The sequence below is a fragment of the Chrysemys picta genome, chromosome 4 (assembly GCF_011386835.1).
Source record: "Chrysemys picta bellii isolate R12L10 chromosome 4, ASM1138683v2, whole genome shotgun sequence".
Lineage (NCBI taxonomy): Eukaryota > Metazoa > Chordata > Testudines > Emydidae > Chrysemys > Chrysemys picta.
The window spans coordinates 27,937,621-27,956,286 of NC_088794.1; the positions used below are offsets into that span (position 1 = coordinate 27,937,621).

At 45.2% G+C, this 18,666-nt stretch overlaps 1 protein-coding gene across 1 annotated transcript; it reads left to right on the forward strand.

Moving 5' to 3' along the window:
* The first annotated feature begins 15,474 nt into the window (after positions 1 to 15,474).
* Positions 15,475 to 18,230, forward strand: SCGB1D2 (secretoglobin family 1D member 2). The gene is made up of 3 exons (XM_065590924.1): positions 15,475 to 15,529; positions 17,261 to 17,448; positions 18,017 to 18,230. The coding sequence occupies exons 1-3, from the start codon at positions 15,475 to 15,477 to the stop codon at positions 18,038 to 18,040; spliced, it is 267 nt and encodes an 88-aa protein (XP_065446996.1). The 3' UTR covers positions 18,041 to 18,230.
* Positions 18,231 to 18,666: the final 436 nt, after the last annotated feature.

An 18,666-nucleotide genomic window follows, 5' to 3' on the forward strand; every position in this document is an offset into this window, starting at 1 on the left:
CTTGCCCCTCAGCTTAGGGGCTTGGACATGCTGGACATGCCAGCCATTTCTGGGAGCAGCATGGAGCCAGGACAGGCAGGGAGCCTGCCTTAGCCTCGCTGTGCCACTGACTGGGAGCTGCCTGAGGTAATCGCCACCTGGCCAGAGCCTGAACCCCCACCTGCACCCCAATCCCCTGCCCCAGGTCAGAACCCCCTCCCAGAGCCTGCACCCCACACCCTCTCCTGCACCCCAACCCCCTGCCCCAGCCCAGTGGGAGAGAGCAAGCGACACAGAGAAGGAGCTGGAGTGAGTGAGGGGTGGGGCTTCAGGGAAGGGGCGGGACAAGGTGTTCGGTTTTGTGCAATTAGAAAGTTGGCAACCCTAGGTTTAAGCAGGGGTAGATGACCATTGCAGAGCTGGCTCTGCAGAGCCACATGATTTCGCCCAGCAGGATCTGGCTGAACGAGCTGCTAATGTACCATCCATGCAAGAAAACCCTTCTGGGCTTCGTGACCCCCTCCCACCCATGTATGAATTTGGGCACCTATGACCTTTATTTGGCAGCCTTCTCTGAAGGCCCAGTTGTGAGAAACTACCACTCAGCACCTCCTGAGGAAAACGGGGTCCCTGGAAGAGGCAGAAGGTACAATCATGCAACCATAATTCAGTAGGTATCTAAGAAGAGGACCGACTGAGGGGTCTACTTGTGGGGCAGGCCAGGGGCTTAAAGTTGTGAGATCATTCAGCCCAGCTTTAGGAACTAGAGCTGATGTGCACAGATCTACCACCAGCCAAACCCACTCTGATTTCATGTGGGTTCTAGGCCAACCTTTCCCTCAGCCCAAGCTGTTTAGGTCTAATGAACTCAAGTGCCCTTGAAATGTTGGATGGTATCTGAGTGCAGGCCAGGTACTGCTGCTGCGTTACAGACAAGTGCTTAAGGCTTTGTCCAAGGAGGTTTTTATTTCAATATTTGCTAATTAACAAAGGTAAATGTTAGAAAACTTCATGAACAAAGAACAGTTAGAGTTGAAAAAGAAGCCAAAACAAAAGATTAAAAGGGCAGATAGATTGCTGCCAAGAGAAAAATCCAGTTCTGGTAATTAAGAACCACTTATGGTCAGTAAAAAGTATGGAACAAGCCATATTTAATTATTGGTTTTATTACTGTGATTTTGCAATTAACCAGCCAGACTCTGCTTTCAGATACATCAGTGCAGCCTCAGCGTGGGTTGAATTGTGATCCTGTTTACTCTGGTTTTACACCACTTACTTCAACAAAGTTAGCTCAGATTTACATTAGTGCTAGAGTCAGCAGGATCACAACCTCGGGACACATTTTGTAAGACAGGCAGAACAGGGATCCTTCCTGCAGACCTGAAAAGGTACGTGTAATAAGCAGCCAGACCTTCTGGGGGTGTCTAGTCCTGTTGACTTCACTGGGGCTACACCTATTTACACCAGTGGCAGATCTGGTTCAGGGTCTTGCCAAGGCATCCTTATAACCTGGTGATCCACAGCTGCCAGAACAGCTCTCTGTGGCTGTGGGCAGCCAGGCATAATTTAGAGCAGCCGTGAGGGAGTTCTAAATTGCACTGAGGGACCAGTCCAGTGCTGGGAGCAGGCCAGTATTATGAAGGTCTAAGAGGAAACACAAAGCTGCCTTAACATCCCTCATCGCTCAAGAGTTGCATGCAGCACAGCTCTGGCATGGCCAGGCCCTGGACTAAAGAGTGAAAAAAAAAGCTTTTAAATGGAAAAAGAACCAGTCTGTTGCTTTGGATGGTAGAGATTGAGGGATTACTGTGGCCTGCTCTACACTAGAAAATTAGGTCTGTTTAATTACATCGGTCATGGGGTGTGAAAAATCCACACACTGAGTGGTGGTGTTAAACCGACCTAAATCCCTGTGTAGACCGTGCTGGGTTGATGGAAGAATTCTTCTGTCAATTTAGCTATTGCTTCTTGAGGAGATGGATTACCTACGTTGATGCGAGAACCCCTCCTGTCGGTGTACGTAACATCTACACTGAGCCACTACAGGAGCACAGCTGTGCCATGATAGTGTTTTAAGTGTAGACAAGCCCTCAGAGACAATCTAACTCAGCCATTACTGCTGGGTTTGGGAGCCCAGGGAGAATGAGGAGTGGGCTGTCTGCTGTAATGTTTGGCCTTCTAGAAGACAGAACATTACAAATAGCCTGGGCCAGGGTCTACGGTCTCCACACAGAACTGTGCTTGGCCATGGTGTAGGCTTCATGTACCCTCTCCCCAATTTCCATGGTGGGGCCTAATCTGTCCCATAGCATTTAACACAGTAACAATAACCTTGGGGATAAATATCGTGCAGCTTATTAAAACTGGCTAAGCTTCTCCTTCCGTATGTAACTTTCCCTTTCCACGGGCCAAGAGATTTCTCCTTCTCACCTGTTGTGGCCTTTCAGTTCAGCTTTTTCCTTATGTTACCCCAAACGATTGTTTGGGTCACACAAAGCACCAGCTCCTAGAACAACAAATAAAGGAACAACTCCCCAAGCAGCCTGCCAAACCAAATCCTGGTACCTCTTGCCAAGAGAGCACACTGCATTTCTGGAGCTTTTTTCCCACCCCCAGATATCTATTTGCCTCCGGGGTAAATTTTTTCAACTCTTATTCTTCTTTGTAACTCACAGATATGACAGGGATTTTTTAGCCATGACATCTTCAGTGAGGGGCTATTGCATTTAATTATTCCATTGCACTTTTGTAGCATGCAGTCCGGGGGAATGCAAATATAAGTCTGGCGGTTTTTTAATGGAAATGTTTCTGAAATGATTTTATGAAGGAGAACTATTTTCTGTACTCCATGACCAGACCCTGCAGTTTGAGCTGTTTCTCGATGAACTGCAACTGTCAGGACATGGAAGGGACGTGATTGTTACATATTTAGCTATGATAAAAGCAGAAAATATAAACAAAGTCTGAGTTATAGAACAGGATTCTTCATCCAGGCTTCATCACTAGCACAGATAAACTGCCCAGTAGGGTCAAAGGGAGTGATTCTTTTCTCAGTTAAGTCAATGGCAAATCTAATTGATTTCAAAAAGAATAGAATTGGCTCCACAGGGCCAAATTCTCAGATATGTGCCCACCTAGGATCTGGGTCGGACACTGGGCAGATACGTGAGGTCAAGTGAAGGAATCCTCCCATCCAGACTGTGGTGCAGCTGCCGAGCTACTCCCTGCAAGCTACTTCTGAAATAGCGCTCTGTGGCCATAGTACTTCTCTCTTGTCACTGGGGAGTGAGTATTGCAGGTAGGGTGACCAGATGTCCTGATTTTATAGGGACAGTCCCGATTTTTGGGTCTTTTTCTCACATAGGCTCCTATTACCCCCCCACCTCCTGTCACGATTTTTGACACTTGCTATCTGGTCAGCCTAACTGCAGGATCCTGGCAACACTTAGGGTTGCCACCTGCCCTGTTTTTCCCAGGGGTGATGCATGGCCAGAAAGGGTTAAACATCCTGCAAAATAAATAACCCTCAAAAGACACGTGGGGAGATAATGTTTGTGTTTTTGTGTGTTTACATATGTATGAGTAGGGTGGACACTGTAATCAACAGTCCCCATCTATGCTGTATTCTGATAGTTCAGAGATCAAAAGAACATCCTAGCATTTAAATGAATTGTAAACACGGGATATTTGAGTATTCATCTCTCTTTGAAATATACTGTGAATGGTGGAGGAACAAGCAAATTGCCTTATGTTAATTCGTATAGCTAAGTACCGGTGATGGACCTCCTTCAAAGTCATCCTAGTGACCTTTTGTTCCCCAAGGAATTCTAACTTGTCAAAAGACATGAAATTGTACAAAAGATCCTTGGGTCCTGATTCTATCATCTCATATCTGCTCTTCACCGCTCCTCCTGTGCCCTGCAGAGTTCTTCTTTGCTTCTTTAAGCAGAGTACTGCCTCCCAGGGCTTTGTCACTTGAGGCTCTTCTTCCCTGCAGGTTTCCCCAACTGCTTTCCCCGCCCTGAGAACTCCAGCAGCTTCTCTACGGCACCTCCCTGCTTCCAACAGGCCCTATTTCAGAGCCCCCACAGCAGCCTATCCTGCTCCCCATAGGCCTTCTTACTATAGGGCTACTATCATAAAGAATAAAATTGTCAGACACATAGATGAACATAATTTGTTGGGAAATAGTCAACATGGTTTTTGTAAAGGGAAATCATGCCTCACCAATCTACTAGAATTCTTTGAGGGGGTCACCAAACACGTGGACAAAGGAGATCCAGTGGATATAGTGTATTTAGATTTTCAGAAAGCCTTTGACAAGGTCCCTCACCAAAGACTCTTAAGCAAAATAAGCAGTCATGGGATAAGAGGGAAGCTTCTCTTATGGATCGGTAACTGGTTAAAAGATAGGAAACAAAGTGTAGGAATAAATGGTCAGTTTTCAGAATGGAGAGAGGTAAATAGTGGTGTCTCCTAGGGAACTGTACTGGGCCCAGTCCTATTTAACATATTCATAAACGATCTGGAAAAAGGAGTAAATAGTAAGGTGGCAAAATGTGCAGATGATACAAAACTACTCAAGATAGCAGTCTCCCTGGGACTTAACTAAGAGCTACAAAAGGATCTCACAAAACCGGGTGACTGGGCAACAAAATGGCAGATGAAATTTAATGCTAAGAAATGCAAAATAATGCACATTGAAAAACATAATCCTAACTATACATTTACAATGATGGGGTCTAAATTAGCTGTTACCACTCAAGAAAGAGTTCTCGGAGTCATTGTGGCTAGTTCTCTGAAATCATCCACTCAATGGGGGAGGGATAGCTCAGTGGTTTGAGCACTGGCCTGCTAAACCTTGAAGGGGCCATTTAGGGATCTGGGGCAAAAATCTGTCTGGGGATTGGTCCTGCTTTGAGCAGGGGGTTGGACTAGATGACCTTCCGAGGTCCCTTCCAACCCTAATATTCTATGATTCTATATGTGCAGCAACAGTCAAAAAAGCAAACAGAATGTTGGAATCATCAAGAAAGCAATAGATAATAAGACAGAAAATATCGTATTGCCACTATATAAATCCATGGTACGTCTTGAATACTGCATGCAGATGTGGTCGCCCCATCTCAAAAAAGATATATTGGAATTAGAAAAGGTTCAGAAAAGGGCAACAAAAATGATTACGGGTATAGAATGGCTTCCATATGAGGAGAGATTAATAAGACTGGGACTTTTCAGCCTGGAAAAGAGGCAAATAAGGGGGGATATGATAGAGGTCTATAAAATCATAAGTGGTATAGAGAAAGTAAATAAGGAAGTGTTATTTACTCCTTCTCATAATACAAGAACAAGGGGCCACCAAATGATATTAGTAGCAGGTTTAAAACAAACACAAGAAAATATTTTTTTCCACACAACGCACTGTCAACCTCTGGAACTCCTTGCCAGAGGGTGTTGTGAAGGCCAATACTATAATGGGGTTCAAAAGGGAGCTAGATAGATTCATAGAAGATAGGTCCATCAATGGCTATTAGCCAGGATGGGCAGGAATGGTGTCCCTAGCCTCTGTTTGCCAGAAGCTGGATTGGGTGACAGGGCATGGATCACTTGATGATAACCTGTTTGTTCATTCCCTTTGAGGCACTTGCCATTGGTCACCATCAGAGGACAGGATACTGGGCTTGATGGACCTTTGGTCTGACCCAGTATGGCCATTCTTATATTCTTTAGGCTGCCTTCACCAGGCCTTTTTAGCTTCCTGGGTCATCTCGTCCAACTTCTTCTCTCCCCCTATTCAGTCTCTCTGACACTTTTACAGCAGGGATCACCAGCTATAATTCAGTCCCTAGATCCGGTGGTGGTGAACTGCGAAATCACAGGCAAGGCTGAGCCTGATTGCCCAGAAAGGGCTAGACAGCTTGCGACAGAACCCCACAGAGGAGCAGGTCTCTCTGGCCCGAGTCCACAGAGATGTAGGTGTTGCAATGCTGAGCATCGCAACACCTAACTTTTAGGCACCTAGAAATTCATTGGAAGAATGAAAGGTTCCACAAAGCCTGAGTTAGGTGACCTGGCTCCCTATACAATGAATGGGGAGAGAGAGATGCTTAAGAATAGGATCTCTAAGAGGCAGCAGGCTAGACAGATGCCTAAGCTGCAGTTTCTCGTCGGAGTCTGTTTTTGAAGTGTTTTTGTTGGAGTATTGCGACTTTGAGGTCTGTAATCGAGTGACCAGGGAGGTTGAAGTGTTCTCCGACTGGGTTTTGAATGTTATAATTCTTGACGTCTTATTTGTGTCCATTTATTCTTTTGCATAGAGACTCTCTGGTTTGGCCAATGTACATGGCAGAGGGGCATTGCTGGCACATGATGGCATATATCACATTGGTTTTTGTTGTGTGGTGTGTAGTTGCAGGTGAGTATTTGCTTCCGGTTGGGGGCTGTCTGTAAGTGAGGATTGGCCTGTCTCTCAAGCAGGGCCGGCTCCAGGGTTTTTGCCGCCCCAAGCAGCCAAAAAAAAAAAAGCTGCGATCGCGATCTGCAGCGGCAATTTGGCGGGAGGTCCTTCGCGCCGAGCGGGAGGGACCGTCTGTCGAATTGCCACCAAATAGCTGGATGTGCCGCCCCTCTCGGGAGTGGCCGCCCCAAGCACCTGCTTGCCAGGCTGGTACCTGGAGCTGGCCCTGCTCCCAAGATCTGAGAGAGTGAGGGATTGTCCTTCAGGATAGGTTGCAGATCCTTGATGATGCACTGGAGAGGTTTTAGTTGGGGGCTGAAGGTGATGGCTAGTGGCATTCTGTTACTTTCCTTGTTGGGCCTGTCCTGTAGTAGGTGACTTCTGGGTACTCTTCTGTCTCTGTCAATCTGTTTCCTCACTTCAGCAGGTGCGTATTGTAGTTTTAAGAATGCTTGATAGAGATCTTTTAGGTGTAGGGCTTGAGGAGAGAGTCTACATAGCCAGACAATCCTGCTGTCAGGGTGCCAATGCCTGAGATGATGGGGCGTCCAGGATTTCCAGGTTTATGGATCTTGGGTAGCAGATAGAAAACCCCTGGTCAGGGTTCTAGGGGTGTGTCTGTGCAGATTTGTTCTTGTGCTTTTTCAGGGAGTTTCTTGAGCTGATGGTGTAGTTTCTTTAGGTAACCCTCAGTGGGATCAGAGGGTAAAGGGCTGTAGAATGTGGTGTCAGAGTTTTCTAGCAGCCTCTCGTTCATACTCCAACCTATTCATGACGTGTTGGAAATATTCCTTGAGTTGGAGACATCGAAAGTAGGATTCTAGGTCACCACAGAACTATCACGTTTGTGAGGGTGGAAGGGCAGAAGGAGAGGCCCTGAGATAGGACTAACATGGCTACCACTCTGCAACTTTATACTGAGATTGTTCAACCCAACTCATTGGCAGCTTGAGTGTGATTCAAGCTCCCAAGGAGGTAAAGAAAGAGCAGGAGTGAATAATGTATGAAGTGTTTCACAGGTATTGGTATTTGTAACAGTAACCCTGTGCACAATGCAGGGTCTGACAGGCCTTTGTAGCAACATTAACTCTGCCAAGCACTGTACCTTTCCAGCTGCAGCACACTTTGTCAGTGTCACACATTCTATCCTTTCCTCTTATTTATCAATTGGGTCCTTTGCTGTAAATTAGAGATGAGCCTGAGCCAGAACACCAGAGCTCTGGAGACATTCAAATCTGGATCCAGATCCAAACAGTTGCTTAGGCCTGTCTCTGTAACAGGCTGCTGACATCTGTAAACTCTCTAAACCAGATAGAAAATAAGAGCAAGAACAAATTCAAGGGCCTGATTCGCCTCCCACTTAACCCAGTGTAAATCAGAATGAGCTCCATTGCTGTACATTCAGCTAAGTGCAATGTAAATGAGAGAAGAATCATACCCCAAAACACAGGACTGAAGTAACTTTGGCACAATTTCATACTGAAGATGACTATATTACCCCTTTGTTGGGAACTCTGGAGTAATTTGGTTCAGCAATAACACCATGATGCTCCCCAAACCTGCAAAGTTCACACGGAAGCTAGCATCATGCAGGGAAAGGGCCAAAACACAGCCAGTACTCCAATAGGCTCAATTCTGCTCTGCTACACCAATGTAAGACCAGATAACTCCACTAACTTCAATGAAGTTACTTCAGATTTACACTGTATTAGGGTGACGAGACAGCAAATGTGAAAAATCAGGAAAGGGGATGGGGGGGGGTAATAGGAGCCTATATAAGAAAAAGACCCCCAAATCAGGACTGTCCCTATAAAATTGGGACATCTGGTCACCCTACACTGTGTAGACAAGAGAAGATTTGTCCCAACAGTTCTGAATCCAAATCAAACAAAAACCTGCCATGCTGTGTTTGGGGACTAAGGAGCACACCTTTGTTCCATTTGACCTATGTTCTGTGTCCTTATTTTATTCCTCAACATCAGGGAGTTCTCTCCAAAGGGGGCCCTCAGCTCTGTGGGCTCACTGGTACCACAAGGGTGAAGATCCATGCTATGTAGTTTGTTTTCATTGTACATAGGCTGAAGGACCTCCACGTGATCCAAACAAACACTGAGCTTGCTTCTACACCTGCAGGATGGCTGTAATGCAGCCCAGGTGAGCTTGTGCTGCAAGAGAAGAGGAGATTGAGGATGGAGCCAGTCCTGCTTTGCAATCTTCTTCTAATAGGTTGCTAGTGTAACCCTTCTGCCCATCTAAGTTGGCAGCAACAAGGGCCGGGTTCTGTATCTAGGGGTTCCGTTTCAATAACGCAATGCAAAACCAGCTCGAGCCCCCACCCAGTGACCTGGGACAATTACATACCACCCCCTGGGCACCTCTAAGAGGCAATATTTCCCCTCTCGCAAGCACGGAGTCTGAGTGTAACAGAAAATGTTTAATAACATGAGGTAAACGACATCAGCATTAAATTGGAAAAACACCACAAACAGGATTCATAACACAAACCATGAGCAAAAAACCCACCCCAGCAAATTGGGCTGTGTCCTTTCCTGTTGGTTCTTGAAACCAGCAACCCAAGAATCACCAAAGTCTCTTGGGTCCAACAACCCAAGGATCACCAAAGTCCCAAAAGTCCAACAACCCCCCAAAGTCTCTGTCCCTGGTCAGTGCAGCCCCAGAGTTCAAGGGGGGGGCACGCACGGTGTTAAGGGGCACCTTACGTGATCCGAGGCCGGCCGGCTGCCTCTCCGTGGGGTTCCGCCGCAGCCTTCACCACTAGCCGCTCCACTCCACCAGCTGTCCCGTGAGCCGCTCCCGCCGTCCCACGAACTGCTCTGGCAGCTGCTCCGCTCTGCTCACCGACCTGTCAGTCGTTCAGCTCCGCTCCAACCGTCCCCGCGAGGCTCCACTCTGCTAGCTGCTCCGCCAGCCACTTAGCAATATAGCTTCAGGCTCCCCCACTAGTTAACACAGCCTCAGTGATCTCAGCTCTTAATAACTTCAGCTCTTTTGTGATTTCAGCTCTTAGCAATTTCAGCTCATAGTAGGGGAGCCCCAGTGCTAGTGCACCATTGGCCCAAAGTGAAGTCAGCTCAGCAGCCTGTAACTAGACTCCTAATAGAATCAAAGTTAGCTCTGACATTCAACAGTGGAGAGAGGAGGTAGTGCAATTGGTGTTTCAAACCCTCAGAGAGGGCCCACACCATCAGGTACAAATACCTGTCCCCATCCTCTCTCTATTCACTGGGTTTTGTAACCCATGCCCCTTGTCAAGCAAGTGCTACTTAGGTAATGGTGAAGGACTCACTCAGTCCTTCTGTCATACAACAGTTCCACTGACCTTGATTCACAGAATCAGGGTAACAAAACTTTATTCTTCCTGCCCCAATAACAGAGAAAACTGGGGATCCCACACCAGCCAAAGTAACCACTTGTAGTTGCTGTTGTTTCATGCCAGGCGAGGGGGTGTGCCTATGCAAACAAGATCAGCCCCTGGAGTTCTTTTCCACACTCGCCATAATTCACCACCAGATGTCAGGGTAGAGCTCATTCTGACTCTGCTTACACTAGCATGAAGGATCGGAACAAGCATGGGCACGACTCCACCCAGAGCTTCACCGCTAAGAAAGAATTTATCATGAGATGGGAAAAGACAACTTATCTTACATGTGGTTTAAAGGAGGAGGGAAATAGTCCTCCCATCATCCAATACCATAAGGGAGGTGGAAATTAACAGAAATGCCTGCCTATCCCTGCAGCCATACTGCCCTATGGATGATAATGGCATCCAGAGGCTTGTTGGCCTACTGAGCCACACAGTTCCATTCAGGAAGGAAATTCTCTACCATGGCTAAGTTTTACATGTCTGGAAGCTCAGCAATCAAGTATAACACATTCTCAGACAAGCAGAGAGGAAAATCTCACATTTTACTATCTTTGATGTGGACATGTCAACACACTCTTGCATGTCTTTTCCTCACTGAGGACCAGATTCTGCCACCTTATGTTGAGTACTGATTTAAATGGAACTATTTGTGGAGTAAGACCATGCTGAATGAGAAAGAGGGTAGCAGAATTTGTCTGAGTTAGCTGTGAGCATGAGCTACTGCAGAGAAGGGTGGTGCTTAGTTCAGACAGAGCTCATGGCCCTGTCATTTACGCTTCTCCCAGTGGCAATGGAAGTTTTTTCACTGCAAGGGCAGTATTGTGATGTGTGTGATGTGAAATGTGACACATGATATTTGTGATATCGGATGATTCATAAAGCCTTTAATCTCTTTTTTGGCACCTCAAATGGGTGGAGCCTGGCCTGGGGGAGGACCATGGGTGGGTATCATTACTCCCTCCCCCACCCCTAGTTTGAGTCATGCTCCCTCTCATCTAGCCATAAAGAAAGAGAAGGTGGTCGTGGTCCCCTGTAAGCTGTTTGCGAACTTCTCAGGGTTTGCAACCCCCAGGTTGAAAACTCATGCAAGTTTAGTCTTTTCTTGGGGTGAGAAAGGAGAGAGAAAAGGTCACAGCCTGCTGGCCAGATGTAGATGAAAATACGTATTCCTGATCATTGCTGCAATATGTCCATGGGGATCTAACACCACCTCCAAACGGTGAACTCAGGTGATCAATGGAGGACAAACACCCACAGTCAACAGGGACAGTGTTACCTTTGCCTTGTCCTTCAGCTGCTTCTCCCATTTTCCCACCATCACCTCACACTCATCTGGATTAAGTCTTGGCCACCCTGCCCCTTTCCATGCCCAAATCTCAACCAGACATTTGCTAAGGAGCTTAACTGCACTGTCCTGGTCAGATTAAGCAGACACATAAAGCCGAGTGTCATCAGCATACTCCATATAGACTGAACCCCATGCCTCATCATTAACCAGCCTAATGGCTCTATTTACATATTAAATAAGATAGGTAACAGAATGACTGCCTGCGGCATCTCATATCTGAGGGCCCTTGTTGGCAATTGCTCTGCTTCCCCAACTACTCCACATGGCTTCTCCAAGAAAAAAAAACAGAGCTACATTAACACAGCTCCATTTAATCCTTCCAGGGGCCATATGAGAGCCAACACCTCATGATCAAGAGTATCAAATGCAGCTGGTAACTGACACCTGGTCTTCATCCACCACCATCTGCCAACACAACCAAGTCAGTCTAAGATGCACCTTTTGAGCAAGGAGCTAGCAAAGGCTTGTTTGAGGGTTGCGAGCAGCATACTCTTCTTGAGGAATTCATTGTCAATAGTGGACAATACCTGTCTACTTGATTTGAACAGCTAGGAGAGTCACAGATCCAGCTTACCAGTAACTGCTCAAACCTCCATCAGTACATCATGAACTTCAACCAGAGATTACATGCATTTGTCCTCTCCTGATACAGATCTGCTTCCATGGATGTCGTGAGTCCAGTCTGAACACGAATGGTCTAATCTGTATAAACACACACACACCAACAACAGAAAACTCATTGCAACAAGTCACAAGGATTAAATGCCTGAAAATTACATGGAGACTATCTATAAACACCATAATAGAGGTTCAAACTAAATGTATACCCCAAATTAAAAAAAAAAAACAGTAAGAGGACTAAACAAATGTCAACATGGCTAAACAGCAGAGTAAAATAGGTGGTTAGAGACAAAAATGTATCATTTACAAATTGGAAGTCAAATCCTGGTGAGGAAAACAGAAAGGAACAAACTCTGGCAACTCAAGCATAAAAGTGTACAAGCACCAAGAAAGACTGAGGCACATACCAAAAATGCAGAGGAGGAAGCAGTGCTCTAAGAAGAAGAAGAAAGTGTGGGAGTAGATGTTCTGGGGTGGAATCCAGAGCACCAGGCTGTGGATTGCCACGGGCACGCAGGGGCGAAAGAAAATGCAGGCCTGTTATTTACCAGGCTGCACGTGGCAATAGACTATATTGGTAAGGGATGCAAGGAGAGTATGGGTCACGATGCAAACTGCAGACACACACACACAAACAACTAAAATTAATCAATTTAAAGTTTTATTGGGGATAAATTACCAGGGGTAAGGGAGCAGCGTTTGATTAGCTAATAGAGTTAATGAAACTTAAAAACTTAAAATATCTACTAACAATATTTATAAACAAAAATGCAGCATTTAGTAATAACTGATACTTACAAATACAAACCAACGCATAACGATCGGCAAACGTAGACACTCTGTTTGAAACACGTGAGCTGAGAGAGAGGCTTCGAGGTGATCAGGCTCGGTTACGGGTGTACACAGGATACATTTTTCTTTCTCCTCTCCCTGCCTGCACATGGCAGGCAGGCCCATAAAGTACCAACTATGACATCATAGACGTGTCATAGGGGACGGGGCCCAAAACCTGTTTGTGTTAGTTTCTGATTGGCACAAGCAAAATTTACACCAAGTAGGGGAGCAGGTGCCTCAAAGTCTGGCTTCGCCCCCAAAAGCTGAGGAAATGCATATTGTTTTTGAATGCGTGCAACACTGAATGACAAAAGAAGAGGCGAGGACAATACCGGTATGGGCAAGTTTTACAGGATGCAGACAGGAACTCATCTCAACACAGGCAAAACAAGCACTGAAGTGCTACAAAAATATACAGGATTGCTGAGGCCAAGGTATCAGAATTCATGCAACCTACCAAACTATCTTGAAGGATGCATAAATCATGTAAAGGAAAGAGAAATAGAAAGAGCTGGAGCAATGCAGAAGCACAGCAAACTGGAAGCTCTTCTAACAACAAGAAGGAACTATTTGGAATGTTCAGAGCAGGAGTGCCGCCAGCTTTTCTGCCGCCCTAGGCGGCGGAAGGCCCCACCCCCCCACAGAGACGGCGGAAAGTCCCGCCGCCGAAATACCACCGCGGTCGCTGCCCCCCAAATCGTAGTGTCCTAGGCGACCGCCTAGGTCACCTAATGGGTTGCGCTGGCCCTGGTTCAGAGGCAGCATTTATACCTATAGGGAGTGGAGGGCAGTGGCTCACCCTCTACCATGCTACAGCTATGTGTAAGCGGGGGAATGGTCCCGCTATTGTGGGGAACTTTCCTGGCTTCTGCACTACCCTGGTGAAGTGGGCTAGCGAAAGGATCTGAGTCCTCGCTCCCACTTCCTTTACCCAGAGGCCTCCCTGCCCTTGAGGGCTCCCCTTCCACTCTCCTGTCTGGCAGAGTCCTCGTAACCCCAACAAGGCTGGGCCCAGGATTCCTGGGGGTCTCAACCCCCAACCCTGCTGTGGTCACCCAGGACAGGGGCTAGGGTGTCCCCACTCCAGGGTCCTCTCTTTGCACTGGGCACCTCCCTGACCCACTGATCATTTCATACAATTTAAAGCAAATACAAGTTGTTTAATTAGCAATTAATTTAAAAAAAGAATAAGGAAAATGGGAAAAGTTAAAGGAAAACATCACCCCGCTCTGTGGCAGGGAACATTACAAACAGTGTCTCTGGAACGTCAGGGCAGTTCACAGTCTGTTCCTTGTAGGTCCCAGGCCTCCTTCTCAGGCTCTGGCTGTGCTGCAGAGACGCTGTGGGTTGGACACTTGCTCTGGCGGTGGCCACACGCTCTCAGGCTCTAGGTGGCAGGACCCTTCTTCCCAGCGTTGCCCCCACCCTGTCAGGGTTACGATCCCCCTCCAAGTCTGGCCTGTAGAGCCTCTTGGCTGAGGTGTCTCCCTACGCTGGGCCCTCTGCCCAGGGTCTCCCTCCTCTCCCCAGCTGCTCACCGCACCCAGCTCCAGACTGCTCCAGCCCCAGCTTCAGCTTCACTCTGCCTCAGCACGGCTGCTGCTGCTGCTCTGCCTTCAGCTCCCTGGGCTGCTTCTCTGGCTCTGGCTGCTGCAGCTCTCCTCCCAGGACAGCTCTGCTCTCTCTGGGCTGTGCTCTGGCTTTGGGGCTGCAGCTCTGCTTCCAGCAACTTAGTTCGGGCCCCTGCTCTCTCCTTAGCTCAGCCCCACTTTGTCTGACTCAGGCCATTCCAGTTCCCACGGAGGACGGGACCCTCCTGACTCCCTGATTAGCCTGCCTGCCCTGTCAATCAGGCTGATCTGGAGCATTGGCCTCTCCCCATTGTTCCTGGGGACTGTCAGTCTCAGGCTCCTGATTTCCCATTGACCCCTCCCCTTTTAGTGCTGGGAGCTAGCCAACGAAAACACCCCCACTGAATGTTAGTAAGGGGGCAACAGTCCCCTTACATTTGCTCAGAGGTCAACATTTTTTTTAAGAACCATGGGAGTTCCACTGGTCTCCTGCTAAGGAGTTAAGATCCAAGAGTGAGAATCTAGGCAGATGGTATCTTAAGAGACCACCTGTCTCTCTGAAAGTGTAGAAAGCTATTCAGTTTGCACATGCCGTTTGCTCTGTCATCAGACTAAGTTAGGGGAGGGCAATACAAGTAACTTAGGGGGACATTTATTTGTATCAAACCAAATATTAACACAAATACTGCAGACTCATAGAAATTACAGTTGGACAAGAAAGAGGGATAGCTCAGTGGTTTGAGCATTGGCCTGCTAAACCCAGGGTTGTAAGTTCAATCCTTGAGGGGGCCACTTAGAGATCTGGGGCAAAATCAGTATTTGGTCCTGCTAGTAAAGGCAGGGGGCTAGACTTGATGACCTTTTCAAGGTCCCTTCCAGTTCTAGGAGATAGGATACCTCCATTAATTTACAAACAAACTGTACTTTATATGCTGTTCTTTACATAACATGTGACTCCTGCCCTTTTCTTGATCTCTAGTGCACATGCTGCACCTTTACATAACAAGAACTGGAGATGTTTAATTCTTCAGACTATTCCATTCCCAAGAGAACAATAAAGAAGAACAACTTTTACATTTTTTTCTTATTTCCACTCCATTGGCAAATATGGGATGGATTCCAGTGTTAATGAGGCCATGTGGTCTGGCATAGACGCTGCTGGCAGGAGCAGATGTTGCTGCTGTGCTTATATATTGGATCACTGCATGCAAAGTTCCTAAGCGAGTTCATTGGCTCTTGCAGTTTGAGTCGTGATACGCGATAAATCATCATCTTCACCATGAAGCTGCCAGTTGCCCTTCTGCTGATCAGCCTGACACTGTGCTGCTACTCTGGTGAGTATTACTTACAGGCCAGACTGTAAAACATTTAGTGACTGAAGTCAATGGGATGATTTGTATGAGTAGGTGTTTCACAATGGAGCCTTATAATTGGCCAGTCTTTATATGAAACCTCAAGTTCTTGAAGCCTCAAGAATTAGGCTATTTGAAATCAGCATTAAGAAGTTTATAAGGTTCCCACAGCAAATGCATTTCTATTTCTAGACTGGAAAGACAAACAACTGAGGTCAGTTACACTTATTTTGTACTTACTGAGGACCAGATTCTGCCACCTTAGTCTATGAAATCAATAGGGTACTCAAGGAGTAAGGTACTACTCAACACTAGTGATGGTGGTGGAATCTGGCCCTGAATGTCACATAGTGGAAGCTACACAGCTGTGCAATTTAATCTACCTACACCTGTATTCTGACCTGTGCATAACTTCTACCACCTTTGATTAAGAAGCAGCACGGCATGATTCTGCTCTAACATTGGCTTTAGATTGATGCAACTCCATGACTTCATTGGAGCTACTCCTGATTTACATCAGGTAAACTGGGAGCAGAATCAGGTCAACTGACATAAGTATATATAGGATTCAAAGCAGTGTTGATAAAAAGATGGGCATTAGTATCAACTTGGTATCGTAGCCTAACATGTAACACTACCTTACATATTATGAATTTGGGTTAGCAAGGGCTATTAGAGTTTGATTAAAATAGGGATGAGTGAACTTAGGGGGAACTTAAGAGGTTAAGGGATCCTCATGCATTGCTTTGTTTTGTTTCATGAGGTTCACAAAATTAGTTTGAATATACAAAACATTTTGCTTTGCAAACTAAAACCAATGTAGTTTCCCCACTCTCCCAGTGAGATTCAGTTTTAAAAAACTGAATGGCAGGGAGATTTGGTAGAAGAAAGCCTATACTATGTACTAGGAGACCAACCCAAGTCCTAGAGAGAGCAGATGTTCTCAAAAGTTTGGTTGGGATGAGTGGGTGTCCTAAGTATATTTTAACCGATTCTAAGAAATTATGAACCATTTTTATTCCCCATCTCATCTCCATTTTTCAGTCTCTCTCTCTCTCTCTCTCTCTCTCTCTCTCTCTCTCTCTCTGTATTTGCATTTCAGTCTTTCTATCTTTTCATTGTTCCCCCTCCCACCGAAGTAGGGCAGGCTGGGGAAAGGCTGACCATTTAAGCAATGTCATTTTTTATGGTATTTGAATATGTATAGCCCACTTGTGTACATTGAGACATCTACATCCATGTCTTACTTAAATCAGTAAAAACAGTGATATAGTAGACATGCCCACTGTGTTGTACTCAACCAAATTTCTTCAAAAATATCCAAGGTTCTTGACCTTATTGAGGAAAAAATATACATCCATCGTCTGTTTGATTTTTCAAAATATAATCTGATTTGGAGTTATCGCCTGGCAAGAAATGATCCACAACAGGATAAACTAATACCCTTACTCTCATTGAGTAGTACCTTATTCTACAAGTATTCCCCATTCAGTGAAAATGAGGAAAAATTTCAGCCGTACGAACACAGTGATAGAGGTATAAGCACAAGATCACAGACATTTCGAATGGAATAGCCATCACAACCTCTACTATGGCAGCGGCACCATGAGTTTTAAGACAGTAGAGAAATTGCACTAAATATTTTAGCAATAAATAGTTTAAAATATTTTGATATTATCCTGCTTAACTCTATTGCCTGTGTTTGCATTCCAGTTACTGCTGATACGTGTCCAGTTCTCATTAACATTCTTAACAAGTACCTCTTTGGCTCTCTTCCGGAATACATGGAGTCAATTGCTCCTTTTGTAACCAGTGATGTGATGAAGACTGCTGCTTACGAGTTTAAGGGATGTGTGCTTAAATTTTCACGGGAACATACAGAAGCCATAGGGGAATTGATGGTAATTTCATTTATTAATTATTATTATTAAATAAAGGGTACCAGTGTAAATCAGGAATAACTTCATTGAAGTCAAAATAAATACCCTTGTGTAAAAGCAATGTAAAGTCCTAATCCAAAACAAACTGAAGTCAGTTGACTCTCACTGACTTCATTGGGTTTTGTATCAGGCCCTACGTGAAGCATATTCAGATCCAAAGGGTTACACTGGTGAAAAAATAACTTTACGAGATTTTACTCCTCTTTCTAGAGTAAGAAATAGCTCCTGTCTTGCTTATCATGACAAGTCATTGCATAGATTCCTTTCAATTTTGCTTACGCATATTTAAAATCAAATTTGCTTGGCAGAACCTACTGTTAGAAAGATGAAATCTCATGATTTTAAAACACCCAGATTTAATACTACCACGGCAAAAGTGACTGTGCAGCCAGTCAACATGCTCTTATGCTCCAAAATGTTGTACTAGATCCCTAATGTTCAATTTAGCTGGTTGTATGGCACTTTACCTGCATTATCTTCTTAGCAGAGTTAAGCCCTCTCCATTCACTGTTGTTAATCTCTGTTTCAGAAAAATATCCTGGAAAAGTGTTAAGAGGCACCATAACTCCAGCGATCTGCACTACTGAAAAGCTCATCATAATCCTACCTGCTGATTGCTTGTTGTTGATTCCCTCTCTCTAATTTTCTCTTCTTCCTGATTCTTTGATCAAGAGTTTTTAATCTCTAATGCATAAAAAAAGCCACAGATGATGTTTTAGATTTAAACTTTTTATTTCAATAAACCAAAAGCAGTTCAGTTCTTTGTTCGTGTCCTGTTTTATTAGTGCAGGAGACAGAGGGCTTGATTTGGAAAAGGATCTAATCAGCTATTAAAATTTATACTTGATACATTACTGAAAAATAACTAAGGTTAGATGGTAAATTGCTTAGAGATCACAGGATGACAAACACTATGTCAATGCACAAGTCATTCATTTACATTGATAATTCAATATTACAAAGAAGAAATCCATGTATCACTACCATTGTTGGTACAGTAGGTATGAAAGGAAAATGCCAGATTTTGTTATGATAATAACTGAGGCAAATCTATGTCAAACTGGCAACATTTACTAAGTTCCTCAGAGTTTTCTTTAAACCACATACATTAAAACTGGTACCTGAAAAAGATCATACAAGATAGTTGCTTTGAACCCTAGGGTTGGAACATGCATGTGG